The 13,405-nt window shown below is 51.2% G+C and overlaps 1 protein-coding gene across 1 annotated transcript; it reads right to left on the bottom strand.

Moving 5' to 3' along the window:
- Positions 1-12,194: 12,194 nt before the first annotated feature.
- Positions 12,195-12,971, bottom strand: LOC144490703 (uncharacterized; the record flags this gene model as incomplete). Its single annotated transcript, XM_078208410.1, has 1 exon — positions 12,195-12,971. A coding segment is annotated over one exon (777 nt), but the record flags the coding sequence as incomplete, so codon positions are not given.
- Between the last annotated feature and the right edge of the window lie 434 nt (positions 12,972-13,405).

The following is a 13,405-nucleotide window of genomic DNA, read 5'->3' as shown; positions in this document are numbered from 1 at the left end:
GGGGTTCAAATGTTTTAGTCGAAGTAGGGAAGGAGGTAGAAGAGGGGGAGGGGTAGCATTATTGGTCAGAGATTGTATCACAGTGTCAGAGAGGAGGTTTGATGAGGACTTATCTGTTGAGGTAGTATGGGCGGAGATTAGAAATAGGAGAGGAGAGGTCACCCTGTTGGGAGTCTTTTATAGACCTCCTAAAAGTTCTAGAGAGGTTGAGGAAAGGATTGCGGAGTCAATCCTGCTTAGGAGTGAAAGTAATAGGGCAATTGTTATGGGGGATTTTAACTTGACTAATATTGACTGGAATTGTTATAGCTCTAGCTCGTTAGAGGGGTCAGTTTTTGTTCAAAGCGTGCAGGAAGGTTTTTTGACTCAGTATGTAGACAGGCCAACTAGAGGTGAGGCTATATTGGATCTGGTGCTGGGAAATGAGCCAGACCAGGTGCTAGACTTGGAAGTTGGTGTGCATTTTGGTGATAGTGACCACAATTCGGTTACGTTCACCTTAGTGATGGAAAGGGATAGGCATGAACCTCGGGCCAGTGGTTTTAGCTGGGGGAAGGGTAATTATGAGGCTATTAGGAGAGAATTAGGAAACATAGGTTGGACTAGGAGATTACAGGGACTGGGAACGTCCGACATGTGGAGTTTTTTCAAGGAGCAGCTACTGCGAGTCTGTGATAGGTATGTCCCTGTCAGGCAAGGAGGAATTGGTAGGGCTAGGGAACCGTGGTGCACCAAAAAAGTTTCTTTGTTGGTTAAAAAGAAAAAGGAGGCTTATGTTCGGATGAGACGTGAGCACTCGGGTAGTGCACTAGAAAGCTTTAGATTGGCTAAGAGGGAGTTGAAGAGCGAGCTTAGAAGGGCTAAAAGGGGACATGAGAAGACTTTGGCGGATAGGGTTAAAGAGAATCCTAAGGCGTTCTATAGGTATGTCAAGAACAGAAGGTTGGTTAGGGCAAGTTTAGGGCCAGTTATAGATGGCAGAGGGAAGTTATGTGTGGAACCGGAGGAGATTGGTGAAGCATTGAACCAATATTTCTCTTCGGTGTTCACGCAAGGGGACATGAATATAGCTGAGGAGGACACTGGGTTGCAAGGGAGTAGAATAGACAGTATTACAGTTGATAAGGAGGATGTGCAGGATATTCTGGAGGGTCTGAAAATAGATAAATCCCCTGGTCCGGATGGGATTTATCCAAGGATTCTCTGGGAGGCAAGAGAAGTGATTGCAGAGCCTCTGGCTCTGATCTTCAGGTCGTCGTTGGCCTCTGGTATAGTACCAGAAGATTGGAGGTTAGCGAATGTTGTCCCATTGTTTAAGAAGGGGAACAGAGACTTCCCCGGGAATTATAGACCGGTGAGTCTCACTTCTGTTGTCGGCAAGATGTTGGAAAAAATTATAAGGGATAGGATTTATAGTTATTTGGAGAGTAATGAATTGATAGGTGATAGTCAGCATGGTTTTGTGGCAGGTAGGTCGTGCCTTACTAACCTTATTGAGTTTTTTGAGAAAGTGACCAAGGAGGTGGATGGGGGCAAGGCAGTGGACGTGGTATATATGGATTTTAGTAAGGCGTTTGATAAGGTTCACCATGGTAGGCTTCTGCAGAAAATGCAGATGTATGGGATTGGGGGTGATCTAGGAAATTGGATCAGGAATTGGCTAGCGGATAGGAAACAGAGGGTGGTGGTTGATAGTAAATATTCATCATGGAGTGCGGTTACAAGTGGTGTACCTCAGGGATCTGTTTTGGGGCCACTGCTGTTTGTAATATTTATTAATGATCTGGATGAGGGTATAGTTGGGTGGATTAGCAAATTTGCTGATGACACCAAAGTCGGTGGTGTGGTAGACAGTGAGGAAGGGTGTCGTAGTTTGCAGGAAGACTTAGACAGGTTGCAAAGTTGGGCCGAGAGGTGGCGGATGGAGTTTAATGCGGAGAAGTGTGAGGTAATTCACTTTGGTAGGAATAACAGATGTGTTGAGTATAGGGCTAACGGGAGGACTTTGAATAGTGTGGAGGAGCAGAGGGATCTAGGTGTATGTGTGCATAGATCCCTGAAAGTTGGGAATCAAGTAGATAAGGTTGTTAAGAAGGCATATGGTGTCTTGGCGTTTATTGGTAGGGGGATTGAATTTAGGAGTCGTAGCGTTATGTTGCAACTGTACACAACTCTGGTGCGGCCGCACTTGGAGTACTGTGTGCAGTTCTGGTCCCCACATTACAGGAAGGATGTGGAGGCTTTGGAGAGGGTGCAGAGGAGGTTTACCAGGATGTTGCCTGGTATGGAGGGGAGATCCTATGAGGAGAGGCTGAGGGATTTGGGATTGTTTTCGCTGGAAAGGCGGCGGCTAAGAGGGGATCTTATTGAAACATATAAGATGATTAGAGGTTTAGATAGGGTGGATAGTGATAGCCTTTTTCCTCTGATGGAGAAATCCAGCACGAGGGGGCATGGCTTTAAATTGAGGGGGGGTAGTTATAGAACCGATGTCAGGGGTAGGTTCTTTACCCAGAGGGTGGTGAGGGATTGGAATGCCCTGCCAGCATCAGTAGTAAATGCGCCTAGTTTGGGGGCGTTTAAGAGATCCGTAGATAGGTTCATGGACGAAAAGAAATTGGTTTAGGTTGGAGGGTCACAGTTTTTTTTTTTAACTGGTCGGTGCAACATCGTGGGCCGAAGGGCCTGTTCTGCGCTGTAATGTTCTATGTTCTATGTTCTATGTCTTGGGCAGGGCAGGAGCCCCAGACCGAGCTGTGATACACCCGGAAAGGATGCTTTCTATGGGGCATCTGTAAAAGTTGGTGAGAGTCGTAGCTGACGTGACGAATTTCCTTGATATTATTAAAGATGTTATTAAGCTGGAGAAAGTGCAGAATAGACTCACAGGGATGCTGCCAGGACTCAAGGGACTGAGTTATAGGGAGGGATTGGACAGACTGGGACTTCTTTCTTTGGGGCGTAGGAGGCTGAGGGGTGATCTTAGAGATCTATAAGATCATGAGAGGCATGGATAGGGTGAATGCACTCAGGCTTTTCCCCAGGGTTGGGGGAATCGAGAACGAGGGGGCTGAGATTTAAGTTAAGAGGGGAAAGAAGTAATGGGAACCGGAGGAACAACTTTTTCTTTCACACAGAGGGTGGTAGGTTTGTGGAGCGAGCTGCCGGAGGAAGTGGTTGACACAGGGGCATTGACAACATTTCATAGAACCATCGAATCGACAGTGCAGGAGGAGGCCATTCGGCCCATCAAGTCAGCACTGACAACAATCCCACCCAGGCCCTAGCCCGTAACCCCACATATTTACAGTCCGAATCCCCCTGACACTAAGGGACAATTTAGCACGGCCAATCCACCTAACCTGCACATCTTTGGACACTAAGGGGCAATTTAGCATGGCCAATCCACCTAACCTGCACATCTTTGGACACTAAGGGGCAATTTAGCATGGCCAATCCACCAAACATGCACATCTTTGGACACTAAGGGACAATTTAGCATGGCCAATCCACCTAACCTGCACATCTTTGGACACTAAGGGACAATTTAGCATGGCCAATCCACCTTACCTGCACATCTTTGGACACTAAGGGGCAATTTAGCACGGCCAATCCACCTAACCTGCACATCTTTGGACACTAAGGGACAATTTAACATGGCCAATCCACCTAACCCGCACATCTTTGGGCACTAAGGGACAATTTAGCATGGCCAATCCACCTAACCTGAAAATCTTTGGGCACTAAGGGACAATTTAGCATGGCCAATCCACCTAACCTTCACATCTTTGGACACTAAGGGACAATTTAGCATGGCCAATCCACCTAACCTGCACATCTTTGGACACTAAGGGACAATTTAGCATGGCCAATCCACCTAACCTGAAAATCTTTGGGCACTAAGGGACAATTTAGCATGGCCAATCCACCTCACCTGCACATCTTTGGACACTAAGGGACAATTTAGCATGGCCAATCCACCTAACCTGCACATCTTTGGACACTAAGGGACAATTTAGCACGGCCAATCCACCTAACCTACACATCTTTGGACACTAAGGGACAATTTAGCATGGCCAATCCACCTAACCTGCACATCTTTGGACACTAAGGGGCAATTTAGCATGGCCAATCCATCAAACCCGCACATCTGTGGACTAAAAGGTAGGGATATGTTCGGCACAACTTGTGGGGCCGAAGGGCCTGTTTTGTGCTGTAGTTTTTCTATGTTTCTAAACCGGAGCACCCGGAGGAAACCCACGCAGACAAAGGCAGAACGTGCAGACTCCACACAGACAGTGACCCAAGCTGGGAATCGAACCCGGGGCGATGATGCTATGAGACAGCAGAGCTAACCCACTGTGCCATCCAAAAGACATTTGGACAGATACATGGAACGGAAAGGTTTAGTGGGATATGGGCCAAATGCAGGCAAACGGGGTTAGTTTAGATGGGAATTTTGGTCGGCATGGACCAGTTTGGGCCGAAGGGCCTGTCTCTGTGCCGCAGATTGTACAATTCTATAACCTGTACATCTTTGGACTGTGGGAGGAAACCGGAGCACCCGGAGGAAACCCACGCAGACACGGGGGGAGAACGTGCAGACTCCGCACAGACAGTGACCCGAGCCGGGAATCGAACCCGGGTCCCTGGCGCTGTGAGGCTGCAGTGCTAACCCACTGTGCTACCCATAATCTATATCTAGCTCTGACTTGCATGTGTGGCTCGTGTGTTGTTAATAAAGCTTTTACTTTTATAAATAGTCATAGTTTTACTGCATTTCCGTGTTTGGAAGATCAATAGGATTCTACTGGTTTTCGGAATACAAAAAAAAGGTTGTGATCAGCAGGACAGGTGTCCCTCCAGGATTCAGCTTCTGAGCAAATATTATCTGCTGTGAACGGAACAATAATGCTCCCAGTGTGGGTCTAACCGAGGGATACGGAGACGGGGACTATGCACGGTGCTCCCAGTGTGGGTCTAACCGAGGGGTACGGAGACGGGAATTGTGCATGGTGCTCCCAGTGTGGGTCTAACAGAGGGATATGGAGGCCGGAACTGTGCATGGTACTCCCAGTGTGGGTCTAACTGAGGGATACGGAGACTGGAACTGTGCACGGTGCTCCCAGTGTGGGTCTAACCGAGGGGATACGGAGACTGGAACTGTGCACGGTGCTCCCAGTGTGGGTCTAACTGAGGGATACGGAGACCGGAACTGTGCACGGTGCTCCCAGTGTGGGTCTAACCGAGGGATACGGAGACCAGAACTGTGCACGGTGCTCCCAGTGTGGGTCTAACTGAGGGATACGGAGACCGGAACTGTGCACGGTGCTCCCAGTGTGGGTCTAACCGAGGGATACGGAGACCAGAACTGTGCACGGTGCTCCCAGTGTGGGTCTAACCAGGGGATACGGAGACTGGAACTGTGCACAGTGCTCCCAGTGTGGGTCTAACCGAGGGATACGGAGACGGGAACTGTGCACGGTGCTCCCAGTGTGGGTCTAACCGAGGGATACGGAGACCGGAACTGTGCACGGTGCTCCCAGTGTGGGTCTAACCGAGGGATACGGAGACCGGAACTGTGCACGGTGCTCCCAGTGTGGGTCTAACCGAGGGATACGGAGACCGGAACTGTGCATAGTGCTCCCAGTGTGGGTCTAACCGAGGGATACGGAGACGGGAATTGTGCACGGTGCTCCCAGTGTGGTCTAACCGAGGGATACGGAGACGGGAATTGTGCACGGTGCTCCCAGTGTGGTCTAACCAAGGGATACGGAGACCGGAACTGTGCAAGGTGCTCCCAGTGTGGGTCTAACCGAGGGGATACGGAGACTGGAACTGTGCACGGTGCTCCCAGTGTGGGTCTAACCGAGGGATATGGAGACCGGAACTGTGCACGGTGCTCCCAGTGTGGGTCTAACCGAGGGATACGGAGACCGGAACTGTGCACAGTGCTCCCAGTGTGGGTCTAACCGAGGGATACGGAGACTGGAACTGTGCACGGTGCACCCAGTGTGGGTCTAACCGAGGGATATGGAGACTGGAACTGTGCACGGTGCTCCCAGTGTGGTTTACAACTCTGAACAACTTTTACAGATGCCCCATAGAAAGCATCCTTTCCGGATGTATCACAGCTCGGTCTGGGGCTCCTGCTCTGCCCAAGACCACGAGGAACTACAAAGGATCGTGAATGTAGCCCAGTCCCATCACGCAAACCAGCCTCCCATCCATCGACGCAGTCTACACTTCCTGCTGCCTCGGGAAAAGCAGCCGGCATAACACCCCGGACATTCTCTCTTCCACCTTCTTCCGTCGGGAAAAAGATACAAAAGTCTGAGGTCACGGACCGACCGACTCAAGAACAGCTTCTTCCCTGCTGCTGTCAGACTTTGGAATGGACCGACCTTATATTAAGTTGATCTTTCTCTCCACCCGAGCTATGACTGTAACACTACATTCTGCACCCTCTCCTTTCCTTCTCTATGAACGGTATGCTTTGTCAGTATATCGCGCAAGAAACAATACTTTTCACTGTATCCCAATACATGTGACAATAATAAATCAAATCCAAATCTGACGCTGTGAGGCAGCAGCGCTAACCGCTGTGCCACAGTGCTGTCCAAATGTCAGCAGACGTAGCCACAGTAGTGTCAGTCTCCCCATCGAAGTCATTGATCCAGATTGTAAATAGCAGAGGAAGTTCTCCTTCAGTGTTACCCAAACAGGCACCGGAGTGTGGCGACTGGGGGAATTTTCACAGTAACTTCATTGCAGTGTTAATGTAAGCCTACTTCACAGAATCCTGCAGTGCAGAAGAGGCCCTTCGGCCCATCAAGTCTGCACTGACGCATGGAAGACCCTGACCTGCCCACTTAATCCCACTTGCCAGCACTTGGCCCACAGCCTTGAGTGTTACGGCGCGCCTAGTACTCATCCAAGGATGTGAGGCATCCCTCCTCCACCAGCCTCCCAGACCCTCACCACCCTCAGTTTTCCCTCAAATCCCCCCCCCTAAACCTCCCACCCCTCACTTGTAACTTTGTGTCCCCCTCGTGACTGACCCTTCAACTCAGGGGAACAACTTCTCCTTATCCACCCTCATGTCCCTCAGAATCTTGTACCCTCGATCAGGTGGCCCCTCAGTCTTCTCTGCTCCAGAAAAACCAACCCAAGCCTCACCCAACCTCTCTCCGTAACTTCAATGGTCCGTCCCAGGCCAACATCCTGGTGAATCTCCTCTGCGCCCCCTCCAGTGAGACCACATCCTTCCTATAACGTGGCGACCAGACATTGTGTATAAAAAAAGCACAGGCCCTTCGCGAGCCATGGCGCCCGCGCGTGAAAATTTCCCATTTATCCCTACTCTCTGCTTTCTGCCCATTCACCAATCCTCCAACCAGATCACCCCCAAGTCCACGAGGGTTTTTTGCGTATTAGTCTTTGGCGTGGCACCTTAATGGAACTCCTTTTTTTCAAATCCAAGTATACCACATCTACTGGTCCTCCTTTATCTACCCTCCTGGCTGCAGAATGCTGTGGTACAGAGGGATCTGGGTGCCCAATCGGAAAAAGTCAGCTTTCGGGAACAGCAAGCGCGATGCGAGCGTCCCTTCAAGAGTTCTATTTTAATACACGCGCACAGCCCGTAGGCGATGTCATTGTCACGAGGAAAAAAAAAACTGAGGGCAGGTCAGGTGACAGGGATTCATTTCCGGATCAGTTCGTTCATAAGATATCGGAGCTGAATGAGACCATTCGGCCCATCAAGTTCACTCCGCCATGGTTGATATCCTCCTCATCCCCATTTTCCTGCCTTCTCCCCAGAACCCTTCAACCCGAGCTGGGACCTTGGTAAGACCACATTTGGAATATTGTGTTCAGTTATGGTCACCTCACTATAAGAAGGATGTGGAAGCGCTGGAAAGAGTGCAGAGGAGATTTACCAGGATGCTGCCTGGTTTGGAGGGTAGGTCTTATGAGGAAAGGTTGAGGGAGCTGGGGCTGTTCTCTCTGGAGTGGAGGAGGCTGAGGGGAGACTTAATAGAGGTTTCTAAAATGATGAAGGGGGTAGATAGAGTGAACGTTCAAAGACTATTTCCTCGGGTGGATGGAGCTATTACAAGGGGGCATAACTATAGGGTTCGTGGTGGGAGATATAGGAAGGATATCAGAGGTAGGTTCTTTACGCAGAGAGTGGTTGGGGTGTGGAATGGACTGCCTGCAGTGATAGTGGAGTCAGACACTTTAGGAACATTTAAGCGGTTATTGGATAGGCACATGGAGCACACCAGGACGATAGGGAGTGGGATAGGTTGATCTTGGTTTCAGATAAAGCTCGGCACAACATCGTGGGCCGAAGGGCCTGTTCTGTGCTGTACTGCTCTATGTTCTAACCCCATTCCCAATTAACAATCTGTCCAACTCCTCCTTTAATGTCCCCTCTGTCCCAGCATCCACCGCGCTTTGGGGCAGCGAATTCCACAGATTCACCACCCCTTTGGGAGGAGGCGTTTCTCCCAAAACTCGGTTTTAACTTTGCTGCCCCTTATCCCGAGACCTCTCCGTCCGGGAATGTCCCACAAGAGGAAGCATCCGCTCCACGTCGACTTGATCCACACCTTTCATCATCTTGTCTCCCTCAATTCGATCTCCCCTCATTCTTCTCAATTCCAGAGAGTCTCGGCCTAAACTGTTCAATCTCTCCTCACACGACAGACCCCTCATCTCTGGAATCAATCATAGAATCCCCACAGTGCAGAAGGAGGCCATTCGGCCCATCGAGTCTACACGGACCACAATCCCACCCAGGCCCTATCCCCATAATCCCATGTATTTACCCTAGCTAGTCCCCCTGATACCAAGGGGCAATTTAGCACGGCCAATCCACCTAATCCGCATGTCTTTCGGACTGTGGGAGGGAACCGGAGCACCCGGAGGAAACCCACGCAGAGACGGGGAGAACGTGCAAACAGACAGTGACCCGAGCCAGGAATCGAACCCGGGTCCCTGGCGCTGTGAGGCAGCAGTGCTAATCCGCTGTGCCACCACGCCACCCTCCAGTGACTAGAATCATAGAACAGTACAGTACAGAAGGAGGCCATTTGGCCCATCGGGTCTGCACCGACTACAATCCCACCCAGGCCCTATCCCCATAACCCCATGCATTTAAAAGAATATTTGGAATTAAGAATCTACTGATGACCCGTTGTCGGAAACACCCATCTGGTTCCCTTTAGGGAAGGAAATCTGCCGTCCTTACCCCGGTCTGGCCTACATGTGACTCCAGAGCCACAGCAATGTGGTTGACGCTCAACTGCCCTCCAAGGGCAACTAGGGATGGGTAATAAATGCTGGACCAGCCAGCGACACCCATGTCTCATAAATGAATAAGAAAACTAATAATTTTATAGATTTCTATCAGGTCTCCCCTCAGCCTCCGCCGCTCCAGAGAAAACAAGGCAATGGCAGCGTGTGTGGCACAGTGGGTTAGCACGGCTGCCTCTCAGCGGCAGGGACCCGGGTTCAATCCCAGCCTCAGGTGGCCGTCTGTGCAGAGTCTGCACGTTCTCTGCGTGGGTTTCCTCCGGGTGCTCCGGTTTCCTCCCGCAGTCCGGAAGACGTGCAGGTTAGGTGGAATGGCCGTGCTAAATTGTCCCTTAGTGCCCAAAGATGTGGAGGTTAGGGTGGATTGGCCGTGCTAAATTGCTCCTTAGTGTCCAAAGATGTGTAGGTTAGGTGGATTGGCCATGCTAAATTGTCCCTAAGTGTCCAAAGATGTATAGGTTAGATGGATTGGCCATGCTAAATTGTCCCTTAGCATCCAAAGATGTGTAGGTTAGGTGGATTGGCCATGCTAAATTGTCCATTAGTGTCCAAAGATGTGTAGGTTAGGTGGATTGGCCATGCTAAATTGCCCATTAGTGTCCAAAGATGTGCAGGTTAGGTGGATTGGCCATGCTAAATTGTCCATTAGTGTCCAAAGATGTGAAGGTTAGGTGGATTGGCCATGCTAAATTGTCCATTAGTGTCCAAAGATGTGCAGGTTAGGTGGATTGGCCATGCTAAATTGTCCATTAGTGTCCAAAGATGTGAAGGTTAGGTGGATTGGCCATGCTAAATTGTCCATTAGTGTCCAAAGGTGTGTAGGTTATGGGGATTGGCCATGCTAAATTGTCCCTTAGTGCCCAAAGATGTGCAGGTTAGGTGGATTGGCCATGCTAAATTGTCCATTAGTGTCCAAAGATGTGAAGGTTAGGTGGATTGGCCATGCTAAATTGTCCATTAGTGTCCAAAGGTGTGTAGGTTAGGGGGATTGGCCATGCTAAATTGTCCCTTAGCATCCAAAGATGTGTAGGTTAGGTGGATTGGCCATGCTAAATTGTCCATTAGTGTCCAAAGGTGTGTAGGTTAGGGGGATTGGCCATGCTAAATTGTCCCTTAGCATCCAAAGATGTGTAGGTTAGGTGGATTGGCCATGCTAAATTGTCCATTAGTGTCCAAAGGTGTGTAGGTTAGGGGGATTGGCCATGCTAAATTGTCCCTTAGCATCCAAAGATGTGTAGGTTAGGTGGATTGGCCATAGTTAATTGCCCCTCAGTGTCAGGGGGACAAGCAGGGTAGATATGTGGGGTTATGGGAGTAGGGTGGGATTGTTGTCGGTGCAGGCTCGATGGGCCGAATGGTCCTCTTTCTGCCCTGTAGGGATTCTATGGTATGTCCAGTCTCTCCCTATAGCTCAGACTGTCTAATCCAGGCAGCAACCTGGGAAACCTCTTCTGTACCCTCTCCAAAGCCTCCACATCCTTCCTGCAAAGTTCAAAGTTTATTTACTAGTATCACACGCAGGCTCACATTAACACCGCAAAGAAGTTACTGTGAGAATCCCCTCGTCGCCACACTCCGGCGCCTGTTCTGATAACACTGAGGGAGAATTTAACACAGCCAATCCACCCTAACCAGCACATCTTTGGAAGGGACAATTTAGCATGGCCAATCCACCCTAACCAGCACATCTTTGGAAGGGACAATTTAGCATGGCCAATCCACCCTAACCAGCACATCTTTGGAAGGGACAATTTAGCATGGCCAATCCACCTAACCTACACATCTTTGGGCACTAAGGGACAATTTAGCATGGCCAATCCACCTAACCTACACATCTTTGGACACTAAGGGACAATTTAGCATGGCCAATCCACCTAACCTACACATCTTTGGACACTAAGGGACAATTTAGCATGGCCAATCCACCTAACCTACACATCTTTGGACACTAAGGGACAATTTACCATGGCCAATCCACCTAACCTACACATCTTTGGACACTAAGGGACAATTTAGCATGGCCAATCCACCTAACCTACACATCTTTGGACACTAAGGGACAATTTAGCATGGCCAATCCACCCAACCTACACATCTTTGGAGTGTGGGAGGAAACCAAAGACTATTTCCTCGGGTGGATGGAGCTATTACAAGGGGGCATAACTATAGGGTTCGTGGTGGGAGATATAGGAAGGATGTCCGAGGTAGGTTTTTTACTCAGAGAGTGGTTGGGGTGTGGAATGGACTGCCTGCAGGGACAGTGGAGTCAGAAACTTTAGGAACATTTAAGAAGCTATTGGATAGGCACATGGAGTACTTCGGGATGATAGGGAGGAAATAGCTTGATCTTGGTTTCAGACAAAGCTCGGCACAACATCGTGGGCCGAAGGGCCTGTTCTGTGCTGTACTGTTCTATGTTCTAAACCGGAGCACCCGGAGGAAACCCACGCAGACACGGGGAGAACATGCAGACTCCGCACAGACAGTGACCCGAGCCGGGAATCGAATAGGGCTCCGCCTCTCTCTCTTGGGTACCGACAATGACTTTAGCTACTCCCCTCCTTTTAATTTACACCTACTTGTAAACCCTTTTTTACAAGCCTTTTGGCTTTACTCTCATTCTTTTACTCCCACCCCCTTTATCGTTTGCCCTCTGGATGGTTTCTGAACCCAAATTACGGACGCACCGCTGCCTTTTTTTGGCCACTTCTCTGAATCTAACACGACCCTGGGCAGTGGCATTCCAATGGAGGAGCGTCAAGCGTGGGTCACGAACCGGTGAGCCACACAAACGTTGCGGTCGAACGACTTAAGAGCAGCGCGGCGCACCGACGCACTCTCCCGGCGGCCGTCCGGGCGGGAGGTTTCGCTTACCATCGGTTGAGGGTGCGACACACCCTCATGCAGACACACAGGTCGCGGTGGCTGAGGTACTGGAAGACGGCGAGCCAGGCGTCGCGCTGCATGATGTGGTCGGCGCCCGTCTCCAGCGGCAGCGAGCCCGGCTCAGGGCTGTCGGGTGGCGGCTTGACCACGTGTCGCTCCATCTGCAGCGGCTTGGGCGGCGAGGAGACGGGCGGCCGGTTGAGGAACTGGGTGCGGGCCATGGTGCGGAGACCCAGCTGGCCGGCGGGCCGGGGGAGCTTGCGGCCAGCCTGGGCCCTGGCCCGGTCGTGCCGCGCCGAGTGCTGGTTCTCTTTGCCTTGCGACGGCTCGCGGCCTCCCTTGGCCTTGCCGTTGCGGGAGGCGGCGGCGCGCTGGCAATCGCCCGCCTCGTCCTGGCGCGCCCCGCCCCTCCCCGCCGCCTCCTCTTCCTCCTCGTCCTCCTCGCTCTCGCTGAAGCCCAGGGCAGCCGCGGCACTGCGGCGGTCCCTGGGGCGCCGGGATCCCCCGTTGGAGCTGAGGCCGGAGACGGCCCCCCCTCCTCCGCCGTCACTGCTCTCCTCCTCCGGCTCCTCCTCCTCATCCTCCGATCCCTGCGAGTCCGAGTCGGATTCGGAGCTGGAGCTGGAGCTGGAGCTTTCCGCCTGGTTCACCCGGTCCAGCATCTGACACATCCGCTTAAACCGTTCCAATTTCTCCCTCTGGTGGGTCTTCTCGTTGCTGGGCACCGGCTCCTCCTGTCCCCCTCGGACATTCCTCAGCTTCTGAAACACAGAGACAGCCCGTGACAGGATTTCCTTTATCGTCACGTGTATCGGGATACGGTGAAAAGTATTGTTTCTGGCGCGCTCGACAGACAAAGCATACCGTTCATAGAGAAGGAAAGGAGAGAGTGCAGAATGTAGTGTTACAGCTCGGGTGTAGAGAAATACCCCAACTCCTCCACCCCTCCCTATCTCTGTAACCTCCTCCAGCCCCCTACACCCCCTCCCTATCTCTGTAACCTCCTCCAGCCCCTACACCCCCTCCCTATCTCTGTAACCTCCTCCAGTCCCTACACACCTCCCTATCTCTGTAACCTCCTCCAGCCCCTAAACCCCCTCCCTATCTCTGTAACCTCCTCCAGCCCCCTACACCCCTCCCTATCTCTGTAACCCCCTCCAGCCCCCTACACCCCTCCCTATCTCTGTAACCTCCT

The sequence above is a fragment of the Mustelus asterias genome, unplaced genomic scaffold, assembly GCF_964213995.1.
Source record: "Mustelus asterias unplaced genomic scaffold, sMusAst1.hap1.1 HAP1_SCAFFOLD_3648, whole genome shotgun sequence".
Lineage (NCBI taxonomy): Eukaryota > Metazoa > Chordata > Chondrichthyes > Carcharhiniformes > Triakidae > Mustelus > Mustelus asterias.
This window is presented reverse-complemented; position numbering and strand designations above follow the sequence as displayed.